This window comes from Sebastes fasciatus, chromosome 14, assembly GCF_043250625.1.
Source record: "Sebastes fasciatus isolate fSebFas1 chromosome 14, fSebFas1.pri, whole genome shotgun sequence".
Taxonomy (NCBI): domain Eukaryota; kingdom Metazoa; phylum Chordata; class Actinopteri; order Perciformes; family Sebastidae; genus Sebastes; species Sebastes fasciatus.
This window is the reverse complement of record NC_133808.1, coordinates 14,828,837-14,844,457: the sequence shown is the minus strand read 5'-3', so window position 1 is coordinate 14,844,457 and position 15,621 is coordinate 14,828,837. Positions and strand designations below refer to the sequence as shown.

Sequence of the window (15,621 nt, the reverse complement as noted above, 5' to 3'; positions counted from 1 at the left end):
ACATGTTAATTATGCTATTAAATACTAATGGTTCACGTCTTAGCTTACAATAAGAGAGAAACCTATGCTGCTCAGTTTGTAAACTACTAACGTTAGATAGCTTACATTAAAGGGGACATATTATAAAAAAAGGTGAGATTTTCATGTTTGTTTTATTATAAAGCAGGTTTTAAGTTCTATATAAATACTGTGAAAGTATCGAAACACTCAATCCAAAGATAAATACACACAGCCCGTATTCAGAAACTGCGTTTGAAACAAGCTGTCAGGATTTCTGTCCATTTGTGATGTCACAAATATACAATATTTAGACCCTTTACGCAGTTTTAAACGTAAACATTCTAAATGTGTCCCAGTTTATTACTGGTTGCAGTGTATGTGAATATCATCAGCTGACAGGAAGTACACATGGACCCATGCTGTTGCCTAGCAACGCAATTCCGTCGAAATGTGCTAAAACGGAGTGTTTCAGGCAGAGGGTAAATACAGGCATATTCAGGCCGACAGTGTGAGGAAAATAAAGTTGTTTTTTTTAACATTACAGCATGTAAACATGTTCTAGTAGAAACACAAAATACAAGTACGAACCGGAAAATGAGTGTAATATGGGAACCTTTAAGAGATAAACGTATCAGTTTGTAAATTACTAGCTAACGTTAAACTAGTTTACGTTAAAATATAACACTGTAGACAACACTGAGCTGTTACCACAGAGCTACTGTATGTTTCCTATAGCTTAAATGTGCACTTAAAATAGGGCTTTTTTTCCCACCAAAAATACACATTTGGTTGCCCAACATATACCCTTAAATTAGCACACTGTTGAAAAACCGCGCTAAAGTGAATTACTACTTATATATATTCTGTTTTTAGTACAAGCATGTGAGCTGAGTCTCACACAGGCTCTTACAGTCTAGTAGTGTGTTGCCTATCTGGCCTCTCTGAGCCAGAGACTACCCTTCCCCCACACACTCCTCTCTTTTTCGCCTGCCCGGTCACACAGCGGTTGATTAATTCTCCTTTCGCCTTGCTCAGTCATTCAGATTTGGAAAGTAAATAACAAGTTGACATCATTACGGCTCTACACTGGTGTGACACATTCCTTTGGTTACCGTACACACGGTAATAGTAGCGCATTGATATATTCCATTCCAAAAGCCTGCTCCAGCTTCAGCTGCATTGTGTTTTACTGTATGTTTTTAGTTGCATAGTCGACAAGTTATAATGTGAGCATGTGATGTTGTTTAAAAAAATATTTATTAACCCTCTTAGAATCACAATAGACCAATTTTTTTTTTTTTTTAAGTGGGTGTTTTTGGAGGAGATAGCAGGTCAACAGTAGATGTCACATTGAAGTGGTGAACATCATCACTTCAATGTGACATCATCACTTTTTTTTTTAGTTTTTAAAGCTAGTCACATGTCAAAGACAATTTTTGGAACAGTTATGCAAACAGCACTTTACTATGGACATAAATGCATATGTCCATAGTAAGGTTATTATCTCTGCTGCTAAACACGACTGCAAATTGTGTAAAATTGTGTCTGAAACGTTTACTTATTTTTAGGTATTGTTAATTTTAATACTTATTCATTCTATCCTTTTTAATGCACTGACGAGAGCTGGGAGAAACAATATTTTGTTTCCTTCTGTGTATGCAAATACTCGGTGAAATGACAATAAAGTGAATCTTCAATCTTGAATCTTGAATCATCTGAAAGCAGGGAACCTGAAGATTAATTTGAGATGCAGCTCAGCACTGTGTGTCAAGTTGTTCTAGTTATAAATCAGAATGAACATTAATTCATTATTTAAAATAAACTGTAAAAGTCTATAAGAGCGCAGAACATTATGATAGAAGTATCTGATGGCCATTCCCATGCTCTATTATGTCTCATATGTTGTTGGAGCAATTTTGTTGGTTGATACCATTTGTTACACAGATTTGGTGCTAAATTTAACCATTTTTTACCACTCAAGAATTGATAAAAACATTAGCAGTAATCCCTCCAAAATACCACATTAAGACACCAAGACCTTAAGGAACACCTTTGTTAGAAACTGTATCATGTCTGCCTACATCCTAATGAGCTCTGAGACCAGCCACAGGCTCACCTGTGCCTAGTTGACTCTGAACTAGGCACAGGTGAGCCCAATCAGCACGCAATCAGTGCTCCCATGAGTAGGAGGGGAGGAGAAGGACATTTCTCTGTTTGTCCTCTGTGTCGTCTTAAGTGAGTTCTTCATGTCTCGGTTCACTTTGTAACCAATTATTATAATTAATTTTATACAGTCGGGTCAAGTTTCAAAAAATGGTCTCAATACAATGAAGTGGCTACTATGGGGACTAACATCATCACACATGAATACAATTGGAATCATTGGATCCACAAGAGTCTCAGCTTTACAGTGATACCCAATTTATGTAATTCTAAGACAGGTTATGGACCCCAGTATGCAGAAATATTCAGATACAACCTTTTAGAGTAGGTGAAAATAACACATTTATACTGCATGCCAAAAACTGCATGTGATTATCATAAAGTGGGTATGTCTGTAAAGTGGAGACTCGTTGGTACCCACAGAATTTTCATTCACACATCTTGAGGTCAGAGGTCAAGGGACCCCTTTAAAAATGGCCATGCCAGTTTTTCCTTGCCAAAATTTTGCCCAACTTTGGAGCGTTATTAAGCCACACTTCTCAAACAGGAGTATTTGCTGTATTTATTGGAGATGATTTTCAGCTGCAGAGTGATATAAATTTGGTGCTCCACTGAGTATTTACGGCAGCAAGATGGCGTATGGGGGATTGATTTAAAATAAACTACAGTGCCTATGTTCATCATAATGAAGGAACATGTCACCCTGTTCAACTATGTGGGTCACTGATGTATTTTTATTCGCTTTTGGATAACAATGCAGGTCTGTGGCACAGAGGAATACACTACATCCGGCTTTGGCTTCACAGATATAACTAGTAGGACAAAAGCATTGTTGTTTTTGGTCTGTTCATGGGATTTGATGGCAATGAGACAAATATTGAATATCACCAACCCTCTTGATTTCCTGCATGGAATATTAAACCTTTAAATTGTTAAATATTAGTGCACCTCATGGCTTCTGCCCAGATTTTTATTTGGACCATAATCATCACAGGAAGCGGTTACATTACATTCTGAAAGAGAGACAATGAAAATAAACCCACACAGTTCACAGAGGACATGCAGATGTCAGTCAGTCTCTGATGTGCAGATGTTGTATAGGACCATATGCTACAGAGCGAATCCTGTCAGAGCTGTTCTCCAGAGCAATCCATATTTGATGAGAGCAGATAAATGGATATATGAGCTCAGCCCTCCAGCCTGCCAAATAACAGTTTCAGAGCCCTTTCTTCACAGTAAATTGTTGTATAGATTTCAGGGAGGAAGTGAGGAATCTCATTTCCAGAAAATTCTACATTCATACATCCGGCCCTGTATTCAAATATGACCCATCTGCATTTCTGCAGATGGGTTTTGCAACATGCTGTGCGTTCCTCAATGTTTCTCACTGTAAGGTGGTTCTTCCTTCTTTCTGTCTTGGTTTGATGGTGATCATTTAAAATGTAATCATCAATGTATTTTGTGTATTGCTATTAAAGTTACATGAGATGATGTATTTAACACACTTATTGCAAAGTGTTCTTAAGATCATGTCACAATCTTTGCTGTGATGCAGTAGAGTGTAGGAGTTGAACTGTTTGAACTGCAAAATACTGATGAACATGAGGCTCATACTGGATAGGATGTTGACTAATTTAGGTCAGAAGTCAATTGGAATTATTATCTTTAAAGGTACAGTGTGTAACATTTTGAGATATCTATAACAGAAATGGATGATAATATTCATAACTATTTTTTCATCAGTGTAAAATCACCTGAAACTAAAAATTGTTGCGTTTTCTTTAGCTTAGAATGAGCCCTTCATATCTACATAGGGAGAGGGTCCTCTTCACGGATTTCGCCATGTTTCATCAGTAGCCCAGAACAGGCAAACCAAACACTGGCTCCAGAGAGAGCCCTTCACATTTTTACGTTACCTGAAGGCCACCGTAGTTCTCCGGAATGCTTGTGAAAGAGCGGTAATGTGAGCCGCAGGGTGCAAAACTGTTGTACCGCTAGCCGCCGTCTGACTTCCGTTGCTCCTAAAGTGGTGTTATTATGGTAAGGATGGCCTCTGAGCGATGTGAACAGCGTTACCACGGTTTTGCACTCGGCAGCTCACGTTACCGCAGTCTTGGAAAGGGAGGAGCAAGCGGAGGGGTTCTCAATTGGTTGCAATCTGCAACCACACCACTAGAGGCCCTTTAAATTCAACAGTCCTACCTTGACGTCGTAGTGCATATATGAAATGAAATTTGCTTAACACTACAAACTAAGCTACCAAGCTGAATAACCTCTGACTATTTCAACAGCAACAAAAAAACATTTTGAGCATTTGATCTCTAAAATAGCATTTACTTCAGGGCACTTGTATTTGATTGTATGGCATTTCTGTTGTAACAAGATGGAGTTTGAGACATGAAGATTGAGTAGTAAAGTGGAAGCTTTGTTTTATAGCTCAGCTCTATCTTTGCAAACAAAGTCTGATAAACAGACTGTATTATACTATATACTGTATTATACTATATTGTATCACACTATCTGAACTCATAAATAAGAAGCCTGGATTCCTTACCGCAGCTCCCCAACCCCCCATGGATCATTCCACTTTTTTCTAGAAAACAACCATCCCATGGGATATCCACATCCCAACCCCGTCACACTCTGCTGCAAACTGCCTGAGGTTACAGTCTGAAGGACAACGTCATCTGCAAATAGCAGAGATGCACTGGAATCCTTTAAGTTTGTTGTGCATCTCTGCTGTTTTTCGCCTCAAGGAATACTGCCCCGCATATTTATTTAAATTTATTTAAATAACCATATATTCCTGCTTGAATATTTCTCCAGCTGTAAATCCTTGGAACTGTCACTACCTCTACCCTCAAAAACAGTAATAATATCATGCCCATATAAACTGTATGCAGACATCTGAGCCAGCGCTAATAAAAACAGAGACCAAGCCTAAAATTGGTTCACTTATTTTTCTTTCTGTTACATCAGCCTTGTGCCATTTTAAAACCGCTGGAGACGCATTTGTCAAGCAAGCCTCAGCACTGCGCTATGTGAGTCTTGCTTGCTTGCTTGCTCTCTGTTGCATGAATGCTCAAAAACTCAAGTCTCTAATCCCACACACTGCCTTCTGCCTCTTCTGCACTTCTACTACATGCTGTATGGTAGGCGCGCTTCCTGCCATGGAGCTGGGGCTGACCTCCTAACAAAGAACAGGTTCAATCTGCCTCCCCTCCCCCAACCCTGGAAACTGATGAGGGTCACATGACCTTTCTAGACAGCACTGAGGAGCAATGGTAATATGTACGGGTGGGGGAAGGGTGCTGCGAGTCACACGACTCTTGTTGTGTCGTTATTAGGCTGGGGAAGCGCGTGGAAAGCTCAGTTTGTATCAGGGGAATATCCAGTCGGGTATCTATTCCTCTTTATGCTCATGGTGTCCATTGACATATTGGATTTAGTTCCCAAAGCCCTGCTGCTTTATTTACACTGTAAAGAGAATAGGAGCGTGGGGGCTGGGCTGTCAGAGGCAGTCTGGAGGAAAAGGCTTTCACTATGTGTGTGTGTGCGCATATGAGCTTGTGGCATTAGAGAGAAAAGGCGAGCCTTGTGTAGGCCTGCTCACTGTACAACACCTCCCCCACTGTCTTCCTCCCCTCCCCCACTGCAACCATCCACACAGGCGAGAGATGCAGGAGGCTTTCTGTGCTACACTGTTATGTCATAGCCTACAGACCTATTTTCCAGACAAAGCAAAGTAGAATGAAAGATAAAAGGCATCTGTGTTTCCAGGTGCAAATGCTTTGGCTTCACATAAGCAAAGAAACGTAGATGTAGGATAGCAGTTGACTAAGTGGAGCTCCAATGAACTATACTGTATACCCAAGCTCCTATATAAACATGCTGCTAATATAGCATATCACTCTTGCTCACTGAGCTCAAGATAATTTTCTCAAGAGCATCTGAGTGTTTAAAAAAACGCGTCACTCTAGGAAGCCACATTCCTCCCCCCCGCCATAATCAAATTCCTTTGACAGAACAGGGGGGAGGGAGAGAAGGCGGGAAAAAGCAGACAGATGTCATAGATTCGAGGGTCGAGGACAGAGGTCAAGGGTTGGTGACCTGGGCATCCAACAGACTCGCCTTCCCTTTCCTCCCCCTCCGGCACAATGGCAGTCATTGACTTTACGATGCTTTCTTACAGTGACATTTAAATCTTTTAGTGACACAGTTTTGAAATCCCCGCTCAGGCTGTAGATTACTCAGAAACTACATGTTCTTCAGTTTACCGGTATGTTTTCCTTTTTCAATATTAAATCCAAGTAAATGCTTTAAATGAAAAGGCCCATGGACATCAAAAGAATAGTGCGTCACAGTACATTAATTTTAGGAAACATGCATATTCACAACCTTACAGAGAGTTAGATGAGAAGAGTGATACTCTTCTCATCTAAGAGATCAATCTTCTCATCTAACTGTCAGCAAGAAAGCGCCTTTAACCAATACAGTTAGCTTAGTTATGCTCATGTTTGTCAGAAAAGCCAGGCCACCTTTTTGTATCAGTTCTATAATCTAGAGTAGCTGTGACTGTTGTCAGGCTATTAAATAGGTGTTATCAGTTGCTATAAGCCCCATAGATGTGGGTCAATAGGGGCCTACTATACCCACTAGTAAGTTTTATCATCTATTCAGATGGTAGATCACCGAATGAAGGTATAAAAGAACACAACAGCGACCTCTAGCGACCGTAGTAATTATAACAGGAGCAGAAGCAGATGTCAGGCACTGTACTATAGACAGTGTGAAACTCCATATAGGGTAAAGGTCAGGGACGATGGATAGGACACAACACACAGGACTTACACCTAGGAGACTGGAGTTTGCATCCCATGTGAAACCAACTATGTGTAGTTGTGTATGTAGTTATTTTAACCCAAAACACAATGTTTTTCCCTAAACTATACAAAGTGTTTTTTTGTTGCCTAAACCTATAGAAGTTGTAGTTATGTTGCCTAAACCTAAAGCAGTCTTTTTGTTTGTGTTCAAAAGTTGATGTTTCATTCAGTTTAACAACATGTTAGAAAGTGTTGCTTTTAAGTTTCACTTTCACTTTTACAAAGTAGTAAGCCCCTATTGACCTACATCTACAGTGCTTATAGTGACTGATAATGCCTATTTAATGGCCTGACAACAGTCAAATCGTGTGCAGCACATATATCTCTTCAAGATGGCTGGTTTATCTATTCAATAATAAATTAAATAATATATAAGATGATGTGCAAATGGCATTAAAAATGGTCAGGAATGTTCATTTATGCACAAATTCAATCTTCTCACAATTTATATATTTATTATCTGTATTTATAGGTCTATTGTGGGAATTAGGTCTCGATGGTTTGTCATTCTTAAAAAGTGAGTCCCCGGAAAAAAAGTTTGTGAAATACTGCTTTACATTATGTCATTTGGACATATCCACACAATGTGTTAAGAATGGTTAACACTGATGTAGAAGATGAATGAAGGTCTAACAGCAGAAACGTCACAGATGGGTTTCCATGGAGACCATTGTATGAGTTGCAATCTTGAGATGTTAATACGCATTATGAAAAATATTCCTGCTATGTATCACAATGTATTAATTTAGTGATTTAACTGGATGGCATGATGGTGGAGTTGTGTAATAAATCCTTTATACCCAAATATTTACATCTAAAAATCATCCCTGTTTTACTGATAATAACACCATTCACTTTTGTGAAATGTGCTACATTAGCTTTTAATTGGGAAGCCAAATGGACCGTGCGATTATGTGTCAACTCAGATATTTCCAAATCTTAAACAAATGATATGTTATTTGTTCATCTACAGCCCAACCTATTCATGGAGGTTAGTGTTGAGCCACCTCAAAATAGATCCATAGAAACCAGGCTGGTGAGCTTTGCTGAAAATATAGGGCGGGGTTAGCTTTCACTTTACAACCCGAGGGCGTTATAAAACATTCCTGCCGTATGATTTCCGAGCCAGGAGAATCTCACAGGAGCTGTGATCACCCAGTGACACTGTATTGTTAGCTCAGAGGCTGGGGGATGGGCACGTCTGCTGTGTGCAGTGGATCACTGATTTCAGCCTCCTGCTTTGTCATAGCAACATAATGCTGCGTAATGGGCCTCCACTCAGCTAGACACTGTTTACTACACTGTGACATGTCACTCTACATAATCACCCCGCTGACCTCCAGGTTCGGGAGATGACATTTTGAACAAGGCTGTCGTGGGTTCTCGTTGTTCCCGCTGGAAATAAGTGATGATGACAACGAGAGGCGTGGAGATTTACATGTGGCTGAGAGTGACGGGGTTGTATAACACGCAGGAAAGAACAAACTGTTATCACACATAAAAGTCATTCACATGGAGATGTCAAGCACCCCGTGATCTGAGATGTAAAATAAAAACGATTCAGGGAGCATTAGCGTCTGTTAACATTTCCCTACCAAATTAGGTTATACAACACAAATAAATCCCGCTTTGCTATGTAAGAGTGGTGTGTATGTGTAAACCCATTTGAATGTGTTATTTGAACGCATGTGTGTGTGTGTGTGTGTGTGTGTGTGTGTGTGTGTGACAGACACAGAGAAAGAGAGATTACATTGAGTTTCGAAATGTGTTCCATTTTCCATCATCTCTGATAATTGTTTGCCTCAGACGAGAGAACAAAATCCCCCTGATAAATTCCCCATTGTTGGGTATTAATGCTGGATCATCTCCTGGAAAATATTGTGAGAAAAAGGAAGAGAGAGGGGGAGAGGTGTCAAGGAAAGTCGTACAATTTGTCTGTGGACACATTGCCATCTAGTGGTACAAAATGATACACCACCTACTAAAAAGCATTGAGGTCATCCCCATTTGGATAACATGTTTTTTTTTTTTGTCTTTATGCTGTGAATAGAAGAGTTGAAATGAGTACTGTTTCATAACTCCCTCCCTCCTCCTCTCCTCTGTGTCTATTCATTACATCCAATCTGAAAATAAACACCAGCACATTTTGTAAAAAAAAAAGGTGCATTTTTATGATCTTCCGGCCTGCTAACAACCACCGAGGGATGCTCAGCTGTCAGTCAACCATCACTGTCTAAACTGAAACCAAAATGTAACTGTGGGTGGTTTTCTATGTGAATAACAGCTTGCACAAAACTGGGCTATCATCGTCCACCGTTGCACAACGCCGCATTGTTTTGGGTCGTGGTGAAAGAAGGAACATATTTCATGCAGGCATCTATTTAGAAGTCAGTTTTTCCAACCTCATACACAAGATAAATATTTTCACATGGAATGTGAATACACTAAGAGTGAATGGACTTGAAATTATGAATAGACAAAAGAGGTTTTTATCAGTGAGACACCCTATTTAAAGATATTTTACACATATATATTTTATTAGTTTCCATCCACTCATGGTTCACCTGAAAGGATAGCACTTTCCAGAATCAAGTAGTTGACCAAATCAGAGACGATGTATAGAAAGCACATCCAAATCCAAATTATGAAGCACACTGTAAATCAATACTAGCCCCTCTCATCCGCAAGAGATGCATTTCTTTTAAATTATTCTCCCTGTGGCTCACATATCAATACTAAAAGAAAAATAATCTGCTGATGGAGGGGAATAATTAGCATGCTTGCAATGCAAATCAACTCGCTCTGGTTATCTCACAGAAAAATGACAGACGCTGACTGAACGTTTTAATATACCGCCTCCGTTGAAGCCAGTGTCTTGCCATTATTTGATTTGGTTAAAGGAACAAACGAGGATCAATAAACAAAATGCATTTTTTAAAATTGATTTTTGCTGTGTGTGACTTCAAGAACAGTGATTTCTTAACTTGGCGTGTGATGAAAGGTGTTTAATGAACCTCTACGTGAGTATTGACGTCTTTGTTTTCTGCCTCTACCTGGTGGATGATATCAGTTACAATGATGTCATTGTTGTAGCCTAGAGATAGACCTCATGTTTGTTATTTAGCTGCTGATTTGCCCTGAAGCTATTTTGTTATTGTTAGTATCACTCTGGAAATGATATTAAATCATAGCTTGTGCAGATTAAGCAACGATAATGTCAGGTGTGGTGAAATTATAGACTCACAGTTCTGTCTGTCATTGAATGGGAGAGCTTTGAACTTTCTGTCTCATCTATCAACGGGTGTCAACCTGTTCTGTAGCAGGTGAAACAATACTATGAAGGAAAAAAAAATACATATTAGAAAGATCTATGTGCCTATTTATTCTGTGAGCCCCTTTCTTAACATACCCGTGCCCATGATTAAAATGCTGACACTGTTACTGCACTTCCGGTTCATAACGCTAAAGTTATCCGTGTTGAAACACTACCTCCATCTGAGCTAATCTCCTTCTCCTTTGTTTGCTGGTGTTCACAACAAAAGGCGGTGGTCTCCTCTGATCCGGGTGGCCTCTCATCAAAGGTGTGAACTGCGAGTCCACCTGCACCTTTAAGCATCAAAGATACAAGAAGTGTTTGATCGCCATACGCCTTCTTTCTTTCTCAGGAGCATGCAGGCTGAAAACAGATACCTCCGTGTTATCTTTTGAGATGCCTTTTTGTCAGATCATGTGATAGAAAACCCACGTTTTTTTTGCAGCTTTAGGACGGCAGCCAGACACCTGCATATCCAGTCATCTTTGAGAAAAGAGGGAGCAAAGAGGCTACTATCAGTTCCTGGTTAACACTGAACCTAGGGATATTGATTGGCTGTTTTAAAGGAACAGTGTGTAACATCTATCAGCAGAAATATGTTTTCTTTAGTGTATAATCACCTGAAAATTAGAATAGTTTTAGTTTCCTTAGAATTAGCTGTTTATCTACATACGCAGCGGGTCTTCTTCACAGAACCGCCATGTTTCTACAGTAGCGGACAAACGCTCGCTCTAGATAGGGCCATGCACGTTTTTGCCATCATAGTTCTCCTACACGCTTGGCACATGGGAGAAGTTTCAGTTGGTTGCAATCTGCAACCTCACTGCTAGATGCCGCCAAATCCTACACACTGCTCCTTTAAAGTGTTATTATTTTCTGAAAAGGGGCAAATTGAGCCTGAAAAGAAAGGTCCCAACAGAAATAGTGTTGAGTGTTTGAAATGACTGCAAATTAGGAATTTTAAAAAGCAGTGTTGAGCTACTGGTTTGTGCTCAAATATGAGTTTAATTTGCGCAATACCTTCTAAACAAAGCACACGAAGCCATAAAGACTGGGTGCACCATGCAGGAATAAAAAAGCTTTGTTGTGTACATGTTTTATTGGGATCATGAGCCAGTTCATGCACGTGCAGGTCTATTTACATAAGTAAACACATCATGTTGTTAACGGTGACTCATTGTAAATATAGGCGTGAAATAATGCAGTGACGTTAGGGAGTTTGAGATGAAATCCAGTCAGACAAACATTCCCTCTCTAAGATATAGCTTTACAGTCTGAGTTCACCACTGGCAGAGGCTTTTCCCAGTCAATGAAAGCATGGCGTCGGAGGGGTTCGTGTCCCACAGGCTGCAGGAGACATCAGGACCGCACACAGACAGTGTGTTTCCTTCACTGCACACTATAAAAACCCCTCACCACACATGGCTGTAATAAGGCAACAAATTAAGCCATTATGCTGTTTTTTAAGGTACACAGACATCCGTGTTTAAATATTTTAAGAGTGGCAAGGGATCTCTCAGTTACATTGTGTGTCTGAGACCACCAGGGGAATCATTGCACATCCACCTTATCATTAGAGAGATGATTTGTATGATAAATGGCCATGCTTTTGCAAAACTATGCTCTCATTACAGCGGCCTGCTCACTCTCACCGTATTCATGAACGACATGGGACATTTGTGTCTGATGGGATTGTTTAGTTTGACCACCATCATATAGACTGTGTCTGCTGGTCAGGATGTGCTAATATGGGCATGTTACAGTTTCAGTGCAGAGGCATGGGTCGAACCATTTGGCAAAACGCGTAATTGGCCCCACGGCAAGATGGCGACTCAAGCCAAATCTAATGATGGCGTGTAAGTGTGTGTTCACTCCCACTCTGCACACAGTTTTAAGAGCAACACCTATAAAACTTCATTATGCTGCTGCTGTAATGGGGTTCAGGGAAGTACTCCATGAGCTGACAAAAGCAGGAGTGTCTTGTTAAACCCCTCGAGGGAACTTTCTAATTAAATACTCACTCTTTAACTCCAATAAATAGCGAGGATTTCAAGCTTTTCCTACATGTCATATTTTCTCCATACCTCAGGGCCAGAAGTTGGGAGTCCAACCAAGGCTTGAGGAATTCAGTCAGGATGGTTTTAATAGTTTTCCGAGTCGATTTGTTTTTCCAAGCTACTGTTAAACTGGGAGGTGAGAGCTAAAGGGAAAGGGCTTCCCTGGGATGTTGGCAAGCTTCGCCAAGGCCATATGCGAGGGTTTGATACAGAAAACCTGGCTTCCCCACATTTCTGATGAGTTGTGTCATCAGTAGATGGCGGTAGGGCTAACCCTCCCGCTTAGCAGACAGGTGTGTACCTGGTTTTCCGTTGGGAATGACGTGTGTGGGTATATTGTTGGGGCATATGAAGTCATGAGCTGGTACACTGCCAACAAAATGAATGAATAAATGAAAGGAAGCAAGGGAGGAAGGAAAGAGGATGAATGAATAAATAGATAAGCAGAAATATGCAATTTTTCCATGTTCCTGTACTGGTTGAACCTTTTTATTGAATCTTTTATTTTATTTTTATGACCTTATTTATTCCTCGTATTCTATTTCTGCTGTGTTGTTTTTTATGCCATACTGTAAAGCACCTTGGGCAGCATTCTATGTATGACATACAAATAAAGTTATTATTATTATTATTATTATTAATAAATGCAACTGGTATGGTAATATGTCCATTATATACATTTAACCAAAATTTATGACATCAACATTTGTATTCAAGGCGTGCTTTGTTTTAAAAAAAACTCTAAAGTTTGAAAGAAACAACCCAGATTACATCATTAGGGTTATATGTGATTGGATTTGAGACTTTAATTTTATATCAGAAAGACGTGCTTTACAAACTGGAGGTGAGGAGAGTGCATTTAGGAGTCAGGGGGTCTCTAATGAAATATGCTGTCTAGCAGCATCATGAGAAATGTAGGATCCCCATACCAAGGGAACTAAAAGCCAGGATATCTTGGCCTTGGCTGCTTCGATATTGACCATTCTTCCTTTAATCAATCTCTTGTGAGTCCCCCAACTTTATGGATGTGAAATACTAAATCCCTGCAGCACCTCAGCAATTTGTATTGCTGTATTGTTTACTCAAAATATATATATATTTTTCCAGATACAGAATAGAATCAGATTGGTTATCTTTCACTTAATTCAAATATAGGAGTACTACTATTGTGAATGACAATGCAAGATTGCTTGTAAGTATGCATGGACAAGGAAAACAAATAATAAAAAAGACACATACAGAGGAATTATTTGTTTTCTCACTATGATAAGTAAAAGAAGATATAAAGATATAGAAGTCAATATCAAAATAAAAAGTGAAATGTGACTTTTTTTTCCCCCTCTGGATTCTTATCCCTTTGTATCTGCCTTAGTGTTTGTCAAACAGGTTAAGAGATGGATGTTCTTTATATTATTATTAGTATTGCCAGTTTGCCAAAGCCAAGGCTTTTATATATCTCCTGAATTCAGTTAGTCAACTTTTGTTATTCTGGATAGATACAACAACAGCAAAAAACAAACAACAAAACAATATAGCATATGTTTGTCTGAGTATAGCCTATAGAGACTGACCATGTTCCCAGTAATAATAACACTGTGCATTATAGTAGTGCACATTGTGCATGATGCAAGGTTCTGTGTTGAGCTTGTGCACTTTCATAAACTAAGCTACTGGAGTTACCCTGCACTATACTCATTTTGAACAGTCTCTTCTGCACTATATTCACTTTTTTTAATAGTCGTGTATCACAGCTGTTACCCTGCACTATATTCAGTCTTATCAGTTTTCTTCATCTCTTTGCACTAACTTTTTTACTGCCTTTTTACTAACATGTTTTGCACTATGGAACTGTGATGCTGGAACTTGAATTTCCCTCGGGATCAATAAAGTTACTATCTATCTATCAATCTATCTATCTTTCTATCTATCTAAAATATAAAGAACATGATAATCACTTATTTCTATATTTATACTGCAGCTTCTTCCATTACATATTATATTACCTCAAGTGCAATTACCTCTGTTTACATTGCATCTATTTTTATATTTTATACTTCTAGTGTAACACTTCTGTTTATATTTATCTATTTATTACATCTACTTTACCTGTTTTATTTGCTTTATAACTGTGTGTGTTTTAGCTGTTACATGTTTTTATCTGCCTCGTTTAGTCTTGTCAAGTATTTTGTTTTAAAGCACTGACCAGAAGAAGTGGCAACTGTGAATCTCGTTGTATTTAATACAATGACAATAAGATCTTTCTATTCTATTCTATTACAAGTTATATGATTATAGATGATGATTTCCATTCATCCACTCTTGTCTTCCTCTCACTGACCAAACTGCCCATGCTTAGTTAGACCAGTGTGCATGCAGGACTCTGCAGCAGCAGCACTGGTCTACCTGCTTCAACGCTCCTCGCGCCTGTCACTCACCTCTCCATCCTCCAATCGCAGCGCGCGCGGAGCCCCGTGACTCCTCCCCGGTGTATAATTGAAGTTTCTTTAGTTTCTCCAGTCGCAGCCTGTAACGCAGTATATTGTCCGATCCGTGGAGAGAGTGGGGATTAAATACAACACAACCGCGCGAGGACCATCATGTTGTTTTCCTGGAGCCTGAACGCGTGCGTGACTCTGTGTTTGTGGATTATTACGGTGCTCACGAGCCACCCGGGAAGTGTGTCTGCAGCGAGGAAGCAGGACGACTCTTTCTTCACCGGCAGCATTTACCGAGCGAGATGCGCCTCGAGATGCCTCAGTCTGCACATCACTCGCATCTCCGCTTTCTTCAAGCACTCCCAGGTACGAGCGAGCATGTGTGTGAGACACAGACACAGACGCGCAAACTTCTGGCGTGGAAAAATGAGAAATAAGCTGATTATATTAATGAATGAACAGTGGGATCCTTCCACACAAACCTGTTTCTCTTGAGTCACATCGTGAGTATAGACAGGAGCAGGTCACTAATAAGACTTTGGGATTTCTGTCACTGGCAAAGTCAATTAATGGGAAAGTGTCACCAAAATATAAGCACAAGTGTCAGATTATAAGCATCTATAATATAGATGCTTATATCTGCCACTTGTGCTTTTAAAAAGCCACTTGTGCTTTTAAAAAGTAAGAATCTAACCCATAACTCGCACTGATAGTCCCATTTGTGTCCATTCTACCAGAACAGCAACTGTTACAGACAGGATATATGGGAC

General features: G+C 39.7%; 1 protein-coding gene across 1 annotated transcript in view; it reads left to right on the top strand.

Moving 5' to 3' along the window:
- Positions 1–14,908: 14,908 nt before the first annotated feature.
- The window catches only part of anos1 (anosmin 1), a 44,223-nt gene continuing 43,510 nt past the window's right edge, over positions 14,909–15,621 (top strand). The window contains 1 exon segment of the mRNA XM_074659129.1: positions 14,909–15,217. Coding sequence (XP_074515230.1) covers positions 15,014–15,217 — 204 coding nt within the window. The 5' untranslated portion in view covers positions 14,909–15,013.